We start from the raw sequence: 15,941 nt of genomic DNA on the forward strand, positions 1-15,941 counted from the left end.
CCAAAGTGAGCATTGCCTAATTTACTTTTCCAGTATCTGATAAAGAAATAGCATCTCACAATTCACAAGTTCAGCTGGACTTTCCCCACAAAACCTATTTCTATAATGCTCAGTACAAATACAGAGTCCCAGCAGGTCATTTCCCAAGTGGACGATGATCTCTCAACAGGAAGAGGTACACTAGAAATGAAGCTGCAGCCTCTCTGCATTAGAAAGAAACTTCTTCAGTCACCTCACCAGACCTTCCCTGGACAGAGTTCACATCTCTTACTACCAAGCTCTATTTGACCACATAAGAAAAATCAGCCCCTCCCAAATACACATAGGACCTAATGGAGCAGCTAGTAGAGTTGATGTCAGTATGGGCACTACAGAGGCCACTTTTCCTTTTCCTTGTCCTTCTTCCTTCCCTTTTTCTCAGTCTTATGTACAATAACATGATTAAGTCCAACTACATGAGTAAACTAACATATTCTTCAAGAAGTATAAAAATGCCTGCAGTTAAGTCACTCCACTTGATTCACCTCCTGATATCTATCATTTAACCATGCATTAGCTCAAACAATCCCCAAACTGTTATATAAAGCTGAGATATGATTGTGGAACAGTTTGAAGATGAAGAAATACACAAAAACTATAAATGGGAAAACTAATACATATTTACTCCATTAAAAATATATGAACTGAAATGGCAATAATTGAGAAATTTAAACATGAACCACATACTAGAAGATACATGCCACTCTGCTAAAGATTTACTATTTTATTTGTGTGTCTGTGTGCCAGTGTGTACAGGGAGATGCCTGCAGAGGCCAAAAGAGGGAGTCAGCATCCCTGGAGCTGGAGTTACAGGTACGTGGTTCTAAACTTCCCTTGTGGTTGCTGGGAAACAAATTTATTTCCTCTACAAGAGTAGCAAGTGCTCTTAACCACTCAACCACTTTTCAAGTCATAATGCAGGCAACAATTTACAGAATAATATGTATGTTAAACATGGCACAAACATATTATATCCTTTTTAAAATGTAAGAATCAAAGCATATGTCATTTAAACCAATAAAGCTCATATTTAAAATATCAAGATAATATAAAAGTAGACATATCCCTAATTTACTGTTGACTTCCAGTAATAGATCTGATTCTGAGTCATTGTATGACTCAACCTAATGAAGAGCTGCTTTCTTGATGCTTTGTTTTTTACCTGAAAACAATCAACTTTTTAAGTGCAACTCAACTTGGAACTTTACATATATACTAACAAAATACATGCATCACCCAAGAGTAAACAGCCTTATTAGTAAACAGAAAGAATAGAGACTAAATCAATATATTTGCCATTTTCTAGAAATCTAAATGGCAAAGAGGTTTTGCATTAAAATGGCTTATGCTGGTGACCAGAAGTAACAACAAAAACATATTGCTAAACTACACTGGCGGGTATAACAGGGTATAACATGGCATACGAATACTTGTAACAGAAACCTGTTACATCTGGCTAGGTCCTCTCACCATACAGAGCATATTCAAAAGACCACTACCCACACAAGGATATTTATCACAGTTGTACCCTAGGTTCAGCATCACTGGAAATGTGTGCAGAACACTGACAACTTCAAATAACAACAAATGGATCCCCTCTTTTTCTTTAAAATGCAATCAACTATAGGAAGGAACTTTGTTTACCCATTCACCTGTAAACAGACAACAGAGACTGTCTACAGCTGGGATGTATTACAAAAATATCCTCATGACTATTGACACATGTCTCTCTATGCACACTTGTTTTCATCTCCGCGTCTAGAAACCTGGGCATACAGGGCTTTGGATCTAATTTCCTAAAAACTTCCCCACTGCCTGTTATGTTTGCATCAGTGCCATCGAGTTCCACATCCATCTAGGGCTATAGCTTACAATCAGAGCACCTTCTCAGAAAACATAAGGCCCTGTGTTTGATCCCTAACACTACAAGGGAAGAGAAGAGGGGAGGAGCAGAGGGGAAGACAGAAGGGTCAGCTCTTCCACATCCTCTACACTTGACATGGCTACTCTTTGTAACTGTAGCCATTTTGGTAGTTATTTTAATTACATGGGTTATCCAATTTTACTAAGCTTTAATGTGTTGTTTTTGTTCCTTTCAATGAAACAGAACGCTAAAGAGTTAAGATTAATAGTGTTCCTCGAAGCTATGATACCATCTTATTAGTATGAAATAAAACATCAAGTGATGGGCTGGAGAGATGGCTCAGAGGTTAAGAGCATTGCCTGCTCTTCCAAAGGTCCTGAGTTCAATTCCCAGCAACCACATGGTGGCTCACAACCATCTGTAATGAGGTCTGGTGCCCTCTTCTGGCCTTCAGGCATACACAGAGACAGAATATTGTATACATAATAAATGAATAAATATAAAAAAAATCAAGTGATGAGAATGTTATAGAAGTTTTCATATGGAGAGATGGGGGAAAATATTCTTCAAGTGTTTATCTGTTCTAATTAATATACAAGTCAATTAGATAAAAGATAATTATGAATTATTGCCAAATAAATAATTTCCAAAAGAGGGAGGGTGCTACAAAAAGAAATCTATTCAATCAGAAAAACAGATTAAGAAGGAGGTATATACAATTATTTTGAGACATATTCTGTCAGGGTTCCAAGATATTAAAAAGTGTATTCTAAATAAAACTCAAGGTAAAAACGCTGTTGAACTATCTAAGCAGACCTGATCTACCATTACTCTCCTGGTTTCACTTCATTGCCCAACTGTCTCAACTTCAAGGCCTTGCAGAGACAATCTCTTGAATCCCAGCACTCTCTTCTTGATGTCTATTGGCTAGCCCTGCCAAAAGTCTTTGTAACTATTACATACCTATCCTCTGCAGCCCACCCTTCTGTTCTCACGATGCCAAAGGATACATAAATGCTTAATGAACACCTTCTGATAACCAGTCCTTAGCCTGGTGATTCCCTGTTTCGAAGAAGAATCTATCACCCTGTCTAGCTCAACTGTGACAACCCGAAACCCATGCACCCAAAGCTCAAATCTCCCCCATTCCAGCTTCCATGGGTTCTCAGTCTCTCTCTTGCAAATGTGATTGCTGCTCCTGAGTCTCACCTTGCTCATAATCTCTCTTTCATTGAAATAAATGACTGAGCCCCAAAGAAAGAACCAGGCTGACAGTGCTCTGTCTGCAGAAGTAAATAATCCCCGGGTCTCAGGCAGCTAAGCTCCAGGCTACTGCCCATCTCACAGCACCGGCATGTTTTGGAAAGTTAAAATTACTTCAACCTCAACTTAGAAACAGGCAAAGTTCCAGCATATTTCCTTCTGTGAAGAAACTATTAAAATCTAGCTGCTGAAGTGATATCTACCCAAACACACTGACCACAAAAGGGTCAGATATTCCAGCATCCCTCGCTCTACACTTGACTCTAAATTAGACAAGCAGGCTGGATACCAAATGAATTTTCTTACTCACTTAGATGCATGAGCACCACAAAGTTATCAAGGTACCCGCACCTAATCCACAAACTTAAGATTATATTTAATGTAGAAAATTGGAAATGAGAGTTTCCTCAGCATCATTTATCAAAAGTTCAAATGTTTTCCATTTAAGTAAATCGCAACATTTGACACATCTCTTATCACTGAAAACACTGTGCTCAAATATAGAAAACAGATTCTCTAAGCGCATGAGAGTCTGAGACCTGTCAATCAGTCTTACATAAGAATTATAGGTGCCGGCACATTTGGACCAACAATGCATCATTCTGATCACATCAACAGATACAAACCCTGCTTCCTAATTAATGATGCCACAGCAAAAATAGCAAACTACAGTCAACATCTGCTCCAGGATAGGGAGCAGGCACAAGTGGTCCAACAGTGTAAAGCATGGTTTCTTTGACTGAGGAGAGCTAGCTGAAGTTCTTAGCCCTGACCCCCAGGATTCTTCCAATAAATAATCACCCCTGATATCACACGTGCCACAGGACAAGTAAGCAAAAACACGGGTAGAGAATCACAAATGTAAGCATGCATAGCTATTCCAAAGTGAGAAGAAAGCTGTAAAACCCCAATTATCCGGAAAACTGTCCTGATACATGGAATTTTTCAAATTTGAACTAAAGTATTATGAAACATTATGAGAAGTGCTGCCAGGCAAGGTCATGATTGTACCACTTTTAGAGTGTGTTTATGAAGTTAGCACTGTTATGAAAACTATATGCTAAGCTCTTCAAAGGATACAAAAACAATTTGTGTAAAAAATGTAAATGTATGTACCAAATGTAACACAGAGAAGACAATTAAGTCATGTAAACAAAGAATGAGTATAAAAAAATGCAATTTAGGAAGCCTGAAAGAAAGAGGAAACTTTTAGGGTTGTGTTCGCAGAGGAGAGGAGAGAGAAGACAGAGTTATCTTGGCTGGAAACTACACAGCTTCTTAACATCATTTACATATCAATAGAAGGAAAGAAGAGCTCCTGGATTAGAGTTAATTCTACCCCAAAGAAGACAATCCAAGGTCAAAAGTGCAGTCCAGTCCAACGAAGGCCAAGTACCAAGTGCAGGGACAGACAGGAAATCTTTCACAGAAGGAACTAATAACAAAAACACCCTCTGAAATTTAGTTAAGGGATGACCTCTGCTAGACGTGTAAGGAGACCTGAAGAGCAAAGGGCAAAGAGCTCATACTAGAACAGCATAAATCCATTTGCTACTGGCTTCCTTACCTGCATCTTCTATGCTTTGAATGATCTTTGAAAGTCTCCTCAACACCCAAACTCAAAAGGTTTATGAATTCCCATAGCAACCAAAAGAAGTCTGTGTATGTATTAAAATTTTAGCCCTGGAAACATATACATAATAGTATTAATAGTACTAATTAATATTAGTATTAATTAATAGCAGTAATTAATTAATTAATAGCACTAATAGTATTCTTCAGGTGGTATTTTTGTGCATGTGTAGCAAAAATAACTAAGGAAAAAAAGGCCTTGAATTTGAAAGGGAGTGTGGGGTGGAGACAGGAGGAATTGAAGGGAGGAGGGAGGAGAAATGATATAAATATAATATTCCTATATGAAATTCTCAAAAACAATTACTTTGACTAGTGTCCTAGATTGTTTTCTATTGCTGTGATAAAACACTGACCAAAACCAAAGTGGGAAAGAAAGGATTTATATTATCTTACACATGTCATGACAGATTTGAAACTGAGATTAGCACTTCTTTCAAAAGATAATGACCACCTGATAGTTGAGACTTAAAATTCTAATCTGATGAGAACCATCAAGAAGCCATGTGCTTACATAAGTAACTCTTCCAGGGCAAATTATCAAATTTCTTGGAAAGACTAAACAAATAAAGAAAAATCTCATCAAATCATCATCTTCATCTACCAATGAAAGGGGTAAAAAAAAGAAACAAAACAATAAACATGACATAAGTTTAGTTTTCAAAGGCGGCAGACAGGGCCCAAAAGCAAAAGTTGAGACAATCTTATGGGTGAAATCACTACAAGCAGAACACCAACCAATCACATGGCACCAATCTCATGGGCAAGATCACTACCAGCTAAACACCGATTGCCGGAGGACCTAGCTTACATGGCGCTGACTCACAGAAGATGGAACCCAGGCACAGGCTCAGTACACACAAAGACCGCTTCTTGGCAACAAAAGTATATGACTATAAACCTCATGGGCAAACACACGTTCTAAACAATGCATATTAAAGACTTAAGAACCAGGTGGTGGTGGCGCACACCTTTAATCCCAGCACACAGGAAGCAGAGGCAGGCACATCTGTATGAGTTTGAGGCCAGCCTGGTCTACAAAGCCAAGTTCCAGGACAGGTCCCAAAATCTACAGAGAAACCCTGTCTCGAAAAACAAAACAACAAACAAACAAACAAACAAACAAAGACTTATGAGACTGTTCAGGCAAACTTTGTTTTAAAGTTAGGAAGTCATGTGTAACGCTCCACCACCCCCACTTCCCCCCTCTTGTGTATTAACAGACCACAGTGGAAAACCCAAGGGCTTAGATCACCAAGATGTACAGGCAGAGTCTGAAGTAAGAGAGGAGGGAATAAAGGGAGTAAAGAATATATTCCTCTTGCCAGAAAAGGACAATTAAGAGAGGAAAAAAAAATTTAAAAAAAAAAAAACAAAAAACGAAACCCAAGGTTGCCCTGAGGGCGCAGTGCAGAGGCGCAGGGAGAGGGCACATTTCCCTTCCAGGATGCTACATTCCTTTCCTCCCGTGTGCCACGTGCAGTGTCCTAGAATAGGTCACAACAAGCACTGAATGCTTTGTTATTGGTATTTAATATCTGTCATGCCTCCCCCTACCCCACTAGAGAGACAGAGGGCGCAGCAGTTAAGCACTTGGAGCTTTAACAGAGTACCTGGGTTCAGTTCTGAGCATGCACGTGGTGGCTCACAATATCCTATTACTCTAGTTCCAGAGATCCAAGTCCCTCTTCTGACTTCCTCATGTAACAGGGACACAGATGATAGACATAAATGCATGCAAACAAAATACTCATACACAAAAATAAATCTTAAAAAAAAAACTTAACATCTGCCCCCAACAAAACATTCATCTTTTCATTCTACATTTTTATAGTCACACAAAAAAAAAAAAACAAAAGTTACCAATACCTTTAAGGTGGGCATTAAACAGAAAAATCAAACTTCAAATGTAACATTTACTTCATCCTGAACACCAAAGTCACAATCAAGTAAGCCTAAAAGCATTCACATAAAATATCTGAACTGTATACACTAAAAGAGATAAACTAATACACCAACAGTCAGTCAAACTTCAATCATATTTGGCAACTCAATGAGAGGGCAAGACAATTCAGACATCAAAGAGAGATTCACACACAAAATTCTCACAAACTCCCAGGAATGTAAGTTAGCATTATTCACTAATAAAAGCAGGATCTTTTGTTTTAATGACAGTTTATCTAAACCAGTAGTTCTCAACCTGTGGGTCGCAACCCTTTCGGGAGTCTAATATAAGATATACTGAATAACAGATATTTATATTACGATTTATAATGGTAGCAAAATTATTACAGTTATGAAGTAGCAACAAAATAATGTTATGGTTGGGGATCACCACAACATGAGGTACTATATTAAAAGGTCATAGCATTTGAAGCGCTAAGCTAGACATTCCACACTGCCAATTAAATATATGTGCAGATACGTACTATCTTAATGCTCCATTCAAAGTCAAGTGAACGTCTATAATAATAAATTTATACAAAGAGTATGTAAGTATAAACACATCAGTCAAACTAATATATATATATATATAATTGTATCTACAGCTATTCCTTTCTCTAGTTCATCTTTAAAACTTAAGGAATATACTAAAAATTTTAGACTGTACTCTTAGCACTCTGATTACCACCTTCTTATGCTACTGAGCTGTTACAATCACAAATTTTTAGCATGACACTTAACATGTACACTATTTTATACCACATACTTACTACATCAAACTTCTGAGTGATGTTTCCCTGGACATCAAGTAAATAAACCTTGCCATAATGTGTGCCCAGTGCCAAAAACTGTAAGGAAAGCAAAGATGACAATTAATAAATACGCAGTGTATTAGTATACAGTTAATAAAAACCTTTTCAAAGTGAAACACTTAATACACAATCATCTGCAATATCTTGGAAGATACGCATTCCTTAAAACAGGCAAGCCTCCAGCTTGGGGGAAATGACAGAACCAGGCCTATTTACCAAGCCCGTGCAAGCCAGCTGTCAGGATGACGCATGAGGACCCTCATCTGCTGACAACTAATGGCGTGGACGCACTGGGTACACAGTGCCTGATGGACTGGGCAGTAAATTAAAAATGCAGCAGTAAAGGCTCAAACATGCTGCAGCTGAACCCAAAGTCAGGGGAAATGATTAAGAAACTCCCTAATTTAAGTTAAATGTGGAAATATAGGCCCGTCGTTTCAGCCCAATGAGGGGAAACTGCGTAAAAACAATAAAGCATTGTTTCTGAATGGAAAATTCCACACCATATTGAGGTATGAAAAACCTCAGATGTTCTTGTATCAACAGCTTCAGGATATCTCTATAAATGGTACCACATAACACTGAGCATAAATGTTTATACTCCAATGCAAAAATAATCCCTTCCTGTCACTAAGTAACTGCTCAACTACATATTTATTTTATGACACCGGACTGCTTCACACACCCCACTGTTTCTTTATTCCTCTGAACTGATCCTAAACAAGCCAGAAGAAACTTAAGGACTACCTGAAATACGACATGAGATTTTTCTTCCTTTTCATTTCTCTAAGCATTACTCAAAGCGTCCCGAGTCCCCTGTATTTCACTGCATGCGAGCATGCTTCATTGCAGCCTATAATGAAATGCTCAGATTCATAGGCACTACTAAGCATCTCAGTCAAGCAGCACAATCTTTAAAAAATAACCTTACGGGAAGTCAAGATTTGAAAAGATTTATCAAAATAGAATTGCTAAAAACGAAATTTCAATTCCGGCACTTAAAATACGAAGCTACATTAAAGAGGAGCCACAAAAAGGGGGGAAAGGGGTTCATTAGAAATTCATCCCCTGCAATGCCTTTCACTCCTGCAAGGTTGCCTTTTTTCAGGAAGAAAAAAGTCCCCTGGGTAAAAAAATCAATACTGGTTAATAAAACATCAGGTGTGCAGACATAACTAGGGATGACGATTCCACTGCACAGGACTGCCTGAATGCACCAGGTGCCATGACGATTAGTCATCCAGGGCAGAAAGCAAGCATGGTGCAAACAGGAGGCTCGGGTGCTGCAGGAGAAAGGGAGAAGAGGTGATCCTGGTGCGAAATTAGTCTAGTATTTAAACCAAGCAGGAATGCTTTCTCCAATGCACAAGAACATTCTAATCAGAACTAGAGGACCCAAGTGGTTGTCATTTTATCTTCAGAGTGACACTGACTGTATCTGAACAGGAGATGCCACATAAAATGCTAACCAAAGGCAAGCGATATGCCATTTGACGTCTCTCTGCGGTAAAAGAATGGGTCTTAAAAGCTCACTGCACCCCAAGTACTTTACAGTATTGATTCTCCTCATAAATTCTGCATATAGTTTGTTAGAAAACTAAGGGAGTTTGAATCTTCAAAATGCAGCAATATTGTGTCACTCTGTGCATTATTGTAAAGACCATTTAAAAAATAACTGCATTCTATTTTAGGAAAAATTTAGAGGTTAGATATAATTCCTTAGATGTTTTCCTGAAAAATTTTCTGATAAAATCTGTTTTATCAACTTAGGATAAATAGTAAAATATAATTAGGATTTTATATTTTTGATATAAAGGTATGATAAATTTGGACCATTTATGAAAAAATTTATATATATTTGTATGATGAGCTATCTTTTGTTCAGAAAGATATTTAACCGCTTAGAACAGTAAACGAATGCTACTGTGTCTTAGACGAAAACAACTAAATGTCCTTCTCAAAAAAATTTAACTTGCTGAACAAAGTTATTTAATTACTGAAAGTATGGATAATTCATATAATCCTCTGCTTTTGACTAAAAATGCAGCAAAAATGCAAAATACATAATTGTCCACAATATGACACAATATGTAAGAACAAATCCTTCAAATTTTATTTTCCTTCTAGCCATTAAAAACCGTGAGTCTCTGGGCTCAGAGGGTCAAAGTGCTTGTTGCTAAGACAGATGAGTTCAGTCCCTAGGATCTGCACGGCGTATGAAGAGAACCAACTCCTCCAAGCTGTCCTCTGACCTCTATACATACACCATGGCTCAATCATGCCTGTATATACACATAAACAATATCTCACACACCTATACAGATAATAAACAAACAAATAAATGCAATAAAACCTGGTCAAGGCACAGAACGCTTGACCTTACATGAAACATGTGTATCACCCTCCTCCCAAGGTTCATGAATCACTGCCGAAGTGGGCGAGGAAGAGTTTAAGAGCCAGAGGTATGATGGAGGTGGGTCTTGTATCTTATCTGTTGCTTTCATTGGTTAACTAATAAAGAAAACTGCTTGGCCTGATAGGACAGAAAATTAGGTAGGTGGAATAGACAGAACAGAATGCTGGGAGAAAGAAGCCAAGTCAGGCAGTCCCACTCCAGACAGACGCAGGTTAAGATCTTTCCTGGTAAGGCAGCTCGTGGTGCTAAACAAAATATTAAAAGTGGGTTAGATCAATATGTTAAAGCTAGGCAATAAGAGGTTAAAACTAATGGGCCAAACAGTGTTTAAAAGAATACAGTTTCCGTGTAATTATTTCGGGTAAAGCTAGCCGTGCGGGTGGGGTGCCAGGAATGTAGCCTGCCGCTCCTACTACAACAGAGGTAGTGAATGATTATAAGGAAACTGTCATCTGGACACAACGAGGCAAGTACACATCTGTACTCAGAGCACTTACAAGGCAAGCCCAAGCCAGACCAAACCCACTATGGAGAAAGGAGCTGGGCACACAATCCCACATCTAGTCATGGGGTCTATTGCAACTGCTAGCTGCTAGGAGAAAATTAGTTTTTCTCTAAAGTGTAACCCCTAGTAAATTGACCATGCTCCAGTGGAAGGCCTCACCCCCAAGAATATTTGGGCAGTACAATTTAGTTGTTGATAGAGTTGGGTGGATGGGGAAAAGAGGGAAAACCTGGGGATGGGGAGAATAAGAGAAACAGGATGAATATAATTAAAACAAATTTTATTAAATTCTCCAAAACCTAATACTTTTTTTTTAACTCCTTGGTCTTCTTAGGTATTAGATTTTGCTTTTTTCTTTAGCCTGAAAATATGTAAAATCTAGGCTGTATAATCATAAATATAGCTTCAATGTCCTCTCTAACATTTAATTAAAGGACACTGATTTGCTTTACAAAAGGTGGGCACCTTACCCCACTAAGTGCAGTGCTTCCACTCTGCGCAACTGAACTCTATGTGGGTGAAACAGATGGGTTTGTCAGCAGGTCTAAAGAATCACCAAAAAAAGGAACCACAATGCATGTCTGTTTAGCCCTTGTTTTATAATATTCAAAGTACTGACACCAGGACAACCTCCAGTTACACGAGGTGTTAGATCCCAGAAACTGACGAGATTTCATTAGAAACAGGTACCGAGTGCAATCAGGGACAGAAACAAATACTGAAATGGAGGGTCCAGGAGGTAGTTGGGATTCAAAGCATATGCCTGCTATGCCCTGCATTCAGTTCCTAGAACTGCAGAAACAAAGCACAAATAACACTGATATGCTATCAACTCAATCAGAATCTTCTTAATAAAATATAGGGCTCAGCTGAGAGTCTATGTCCTAAATGTCAGCACTGACAATCCTTTCCAACTACCAGGTTCTCTGGCCAATTGGTTATGTATGGTGTTAACAAAGGGACAAACATGGCTCTTCATTTCGTGCATTCAAATGTTCATTCAACAAGCACACAAAAACAACTATAATGTACTTAGACAATGAGCAAATGCAATAAAGGTTTTGCTGCACTGAGGAAGACACATGTAAAAAATAAGCAATTGCAATTAAATGTAAAGACTGTTTAAAGTGGCAGTACCTCTAAGATCCACGGAAATAGAGTTGTGTGATAAACCGGGAAGGAAGAATGAGAAAACAGACACAGACAGGGAAGAAAGGCCAGAGTGGAAACAACTTGCTCAACAACATGAAGCTGCATAACAAAGAACAGAAAATTATAAGCAGCTTTACACAGATGAAAGATCCATCTAACGCATCCCCAAGAGAAAAACGCAGGCGGTACAGCTGGAAAGGCTGACTAACAAGGCGCACTGAATAATTACAGAGGGATGAAAGGTGGAAGTGGAGGAAAGCAGGGTGGACAGAACCAAATCATTAAGACATCAGGAATCAGGACGTTTCACGGGAGAAGACTGAATGACCAGCTCAGACTCTCTGGAGGCCTCTGTGGGCACAGGGCTGGAAGAGAAGCGAGAAGACAAATAAGGAAGAGAGCAGACTAGTCCACAGTAGGGACGACAGCCTTGGGAGAAACGGTGAATGTGAGCTAGCAGAAGCTGGTGAGAAGTCTAGCACATAAATAAGCTGGATGCAGAATCCATGCAAGAGCGTGATGTGCCGAATAAGGCCAAAGCATTGCTGCCACAGTCCCAAACCCACAGCAGAAAGTAGTGACACAGGAGTTCAGCTACACACCGCAGGCAAGATCCTACAGTGCCTTCCATACCACACCAAAGAGCTCAGCGTCTATGTACATGAGAAAAATTACAAAAGGATCTAAAAAGTTCCGTACTTTCAACAAAATATCCTACAACTAGGAGGCAGAAGAGTCTAGACAGGAGAGCCAGATGAGTCCCCATTTACCTTGTGCAGGAAGGAGAAGTTGAGAGCCAATGCTCAAGCTCAGAAAAAACAAAGTCACCAAGACGTGAGGAATGGCTGTGGGGAAGGGCAAAGGGGTCACTTTTGGCTTAGGTCACAGAAGACGGTGATGCCACCAAAATGGCATCACATAGCCCAAAACAGGTACACGTTTAGAAAAAAAAAAAAGAAGATAATCCCAACATGTATGTGCTAAGGTTCCAATAGAAAGAACAAAGGAAGAGGCGTCTAGAAAGAAGATAATCCCAACATGTATGTGCTAAGGTTCCAATAGAAAGAACAAAGGAAGAGGCCACATGCTGTTCTGAGAGCTCAGCATGTTGGCAAAAACAATGAAACATAGAGGAGCCAGTTTTAGGAAGAATGTCGGGAAAAACAGAAATAAAGAAAAGTAGAAGAGAGAGTGGGGAAAACCAGAAATGACCAAGACGGTACTAAAAGGGCAGCTGTGATGAAATTTTGAAAAGAGAAACACACAACTTACAATCAGCAAACAGCAAAATGTCCACCAGTCCTGCTAATGGATACAGAAATTATGGCTGACCATACAACAGACTATTCTTCAGCAGTAAAAAAGTAAAGTATTGATCCCTGTTATGACATATAGGAACTTCTAAACAGTATATAAGTAAGGTAAGTCTGGCAAAACAAATCAGATAAGCTATGACTGCATTTATCTGAAACAGCCTAAATAGGCAATCTATAAAAAAACATTTATAAATACATAAAGAAGATTGCAACTACCTAATGCTCATATTAAGTATGTTCTATGGTTTAGCAAATATATAAGAAAAAGACAAAGTGAGATAAAGAACCAAAGTAGACAAAAGACCCTTGACCTGGAAGAAGAAAATCTCCTGCGGGTAAGTGTGGGTATGCACTCTGAAACGAGGCCGACCTTGCATCATTGTTTAACTTCCTTAAAGAAATGAGACTGCATGGGGGTTCCGGTGCACATCTGTAATGCAAACATTCAGGAGGTCAAGGCAGCAACATCATGAGTTTAAGGGAGCTGTAAAAATCTAAGAGAAAGCAAAAGGAGATGGGGAGAGGAAGGCAACGGCACGGGAAAGAGGCTGACATCTTCGGAGAGTAGAGAGCAAAGGCGGAGCAGGAGACCTGGGGCCGTGACTACTTTGCACCGCACAATGGATTCAAACCGGAGACTGTGACTAGAAAGATAGAAAGATGGAGAAGGGAGACTGGCACATTCGGGATAATTTCACAGGACAGATAACAAGAAAATAAAATAGAGACTGGGACACCATCGTCAAGAATTATGTTTGTGTGGAAATGAACATGAAGATTTCAAGACAGAATGATGCAGGCCAAATATCACCAAGTTCCAGCTACTGAAATCATCTCTAATGTAGCCCTGGCAGTGGGAGATGCACCAGTGTGGTAGTCTGAATAAGAAGCCCCCCCACCATAGGCTCCTATATTTGAGTGTGTAGTCACCAGGGAGTAGCATTACAAGGATTAGGAGGTGTAGCCTTATTGGAGAAAGAATGTCACTGGGGGTTGGGCTTTTAGGTTTCAAAAGCCTATGCCAGGTCAGGCTCTTCCTCTCTGCTAGAAGATCAGGGTGTAGCTCTCAGCTACTTCTCCAGTATCGCACATGCCTGTTGCTATGTGCTCTGTCATGATGATAATGGACTAAGCCTCTGAAACTGTAAGCAAGTCTCCAATTAAATGCTTTCTGTTGTAAGAGTTGTCTTGGTTTGAACCCTAAGAAAAACATATATAGATCCACCTGGAAAGAGAAAACATATAAGATCGCCTGACAAAATTGGGAGCATGGAGGTGGGGGAGAAGGAAGAGTAGAAAGAGAAGAGGAGGGGAGAAGGGCAGAGGTGAGGAGAACTTGAGAGAATTGGATAGTCAAGATGGAGGAAGGACAGAAATGAGAACAAGAAAAGAGATATCTTGATTGAGGGAACCATTATAGGGTGAGCAAGAAACCTAGCTCTAGAGAAATTCCCAGGAATCCACAAGGATGGCCCCAGCTAAGACCCTAAGCAATAGAGGAGAGAGGGCCCGATCTTGACTTGCCCTGTAGTCAGACTGATGAATGTCTTAAATATCACCATAGAACTGATGGAAACAGCCAGCAACTGATGGAAACAGAGGCAGAGAACCATATTGGAGCGCTGGACTGAGCTCCCAATGTCCAGTTGAAGAATGGGAGGAATGAGAATGTGAGCAAAGAAGTCAAGACCATGATGGGTTCACCCACTGAAACAGTCTACGTAAGCTAATGGGAGCTCACCAACTCCAGCTGGACTGGGAAGGAAGAAGCATAGGACCAAGGATTTATCCATACTGCATGTACTGGATTTTTGAAAACCTATTCTCTTTGGATGGATACCTTGCTCAGCCTAGATACAGTAGGGAGGGCCTTGGACCTTCCCAAAGCAATTTGCCTTACCCTCTCTGAGGAGTGGATGGGGGTGGGTAGGAGGGTGTGCGGAGAAAATGGGAGAAAGGGAAAGAGTGGGAACTTGGATTGGTACGTGTAATGAATAAAGATAGTTTGTTTTCTTTTTTAAAAAATTAAGTCTTAACAAATACTAAAAAAAGAAAGAAAAAGAATTGTCTTGGTCATGGTGTCTCTTCACCGCAATAGATTATGGTGACTAAGACAACCATAAAGAAGTTCCTCTGAGGAGTGGATGGGGAATGGTTAGGGGGGGAGTGAGGGGCTGGGAGAAGGGGAGGGAGGAGGAACTGGGGTTGGTATGTAAAATGAAAAGTAAATTTTTTAATAAAAAAATACAAAAAAAAGTGAAGTCAATGGAAGCAAGTGAGTTTGAAGAACTGCAAGATCAGTCTTCATCTGTGAAGAACAAGGAGTTAGCTAGAGTTCAGCAGCCATGGCGTGACAGTCAGAGAAGGCAGGAGACTCACAGGAGAGAATTTATGGTAAAAGCAAAAGAGCAGACATTATCATCAAAGCACTGAGTGAATAAAATCTGAAGCACAAACGCCAGCTGGAGAAGGAAACAACAAAACGTAAGGCAAAGGACACATCAGAGGTGAGGATGGTCCAAGGCTCACTCCCAGGCTCACAGGGAAGAAGAGAGCAAGGGGGAAATCATGGCCTCCACTATTATAATATAAACAATTCTTTTGTTTAAGAATAGACTGAGGGTCTGACCCAATACCTAGAGTAGTCTCAGAATGTCAGAGAGACCTTTGCCATTGCAGGGACACAGATGTTGGACATGTGCAATCCTCTTTGCGTGCTCATTACCTTGTCATGAACCGTCATACAGCTTGCTGCATCCTTCTGCAGAATCTCCGTCACCCCATTGGAAAGCCTTTCATACTTCAGTTTGGGTTCCTCTTCGCTCTCTTCCTGCATGAAAAGCAGAGGAACACTGTAGTCACTGTGGCTTTGTTCTGAATGACTCAAAATGTACTTACGGATAACAAGAGACAATTTCTTCATTCAGTGTTAAAGACTACAACTGTAGATACAGGTTAAGATTTCTGTTTCTCTTTGCCAACTACATATACGGTTTCA

General features: G+C 39.7%; 1 protein-coding gene across 1 annotated transcript in view; it reads right to left on the reverse strand.

Moving 5' to 3' along the window:
* Vps41 (VPS41 subunit of HOPS complex) overlaps positions 1 to 15,941 on the reverse strand; it is a gene marked incomplete at its 3' end in the record, with an annotated part of 119,069 nt that overhangs the window by 81,303 nt on the left and 21,825 nt on the right. Inside the window, exons 3-4 of the mRNA XM_041630599.1 lie at positions 15,669 to 15,773; positions 7,513 to 7,590 (exon numbers count right to left, since the gene is read on the reverse strand). Of these exons, the coding sequence (XP_041486533.1) occupies positions 7,513 to 7,590; positions 15,669 to 15,773 (183 nt within the window). The remainder of the gene's footprint in view (positions 1 to 7,512; positions 7,591 to 15,668; positions 15,774 to 15,941) is intronic.

The sequence above is a fragment of the Microtus oregoni genome, unplaced genomic scaffold (assembly GCF_018167655.1).
Source record: "Microtus oregoni isolate MIOR12 unplaced genomic scaffold, Mior012 000035F_ref0000213, whole genome shotgun sequence".
Classification (NCBI taxonomy): Eukaryota; Metazoa; Chordata; class Mammalia; order Rodentia; family Cricetidae; genus Microtus; species Microtus oregoni.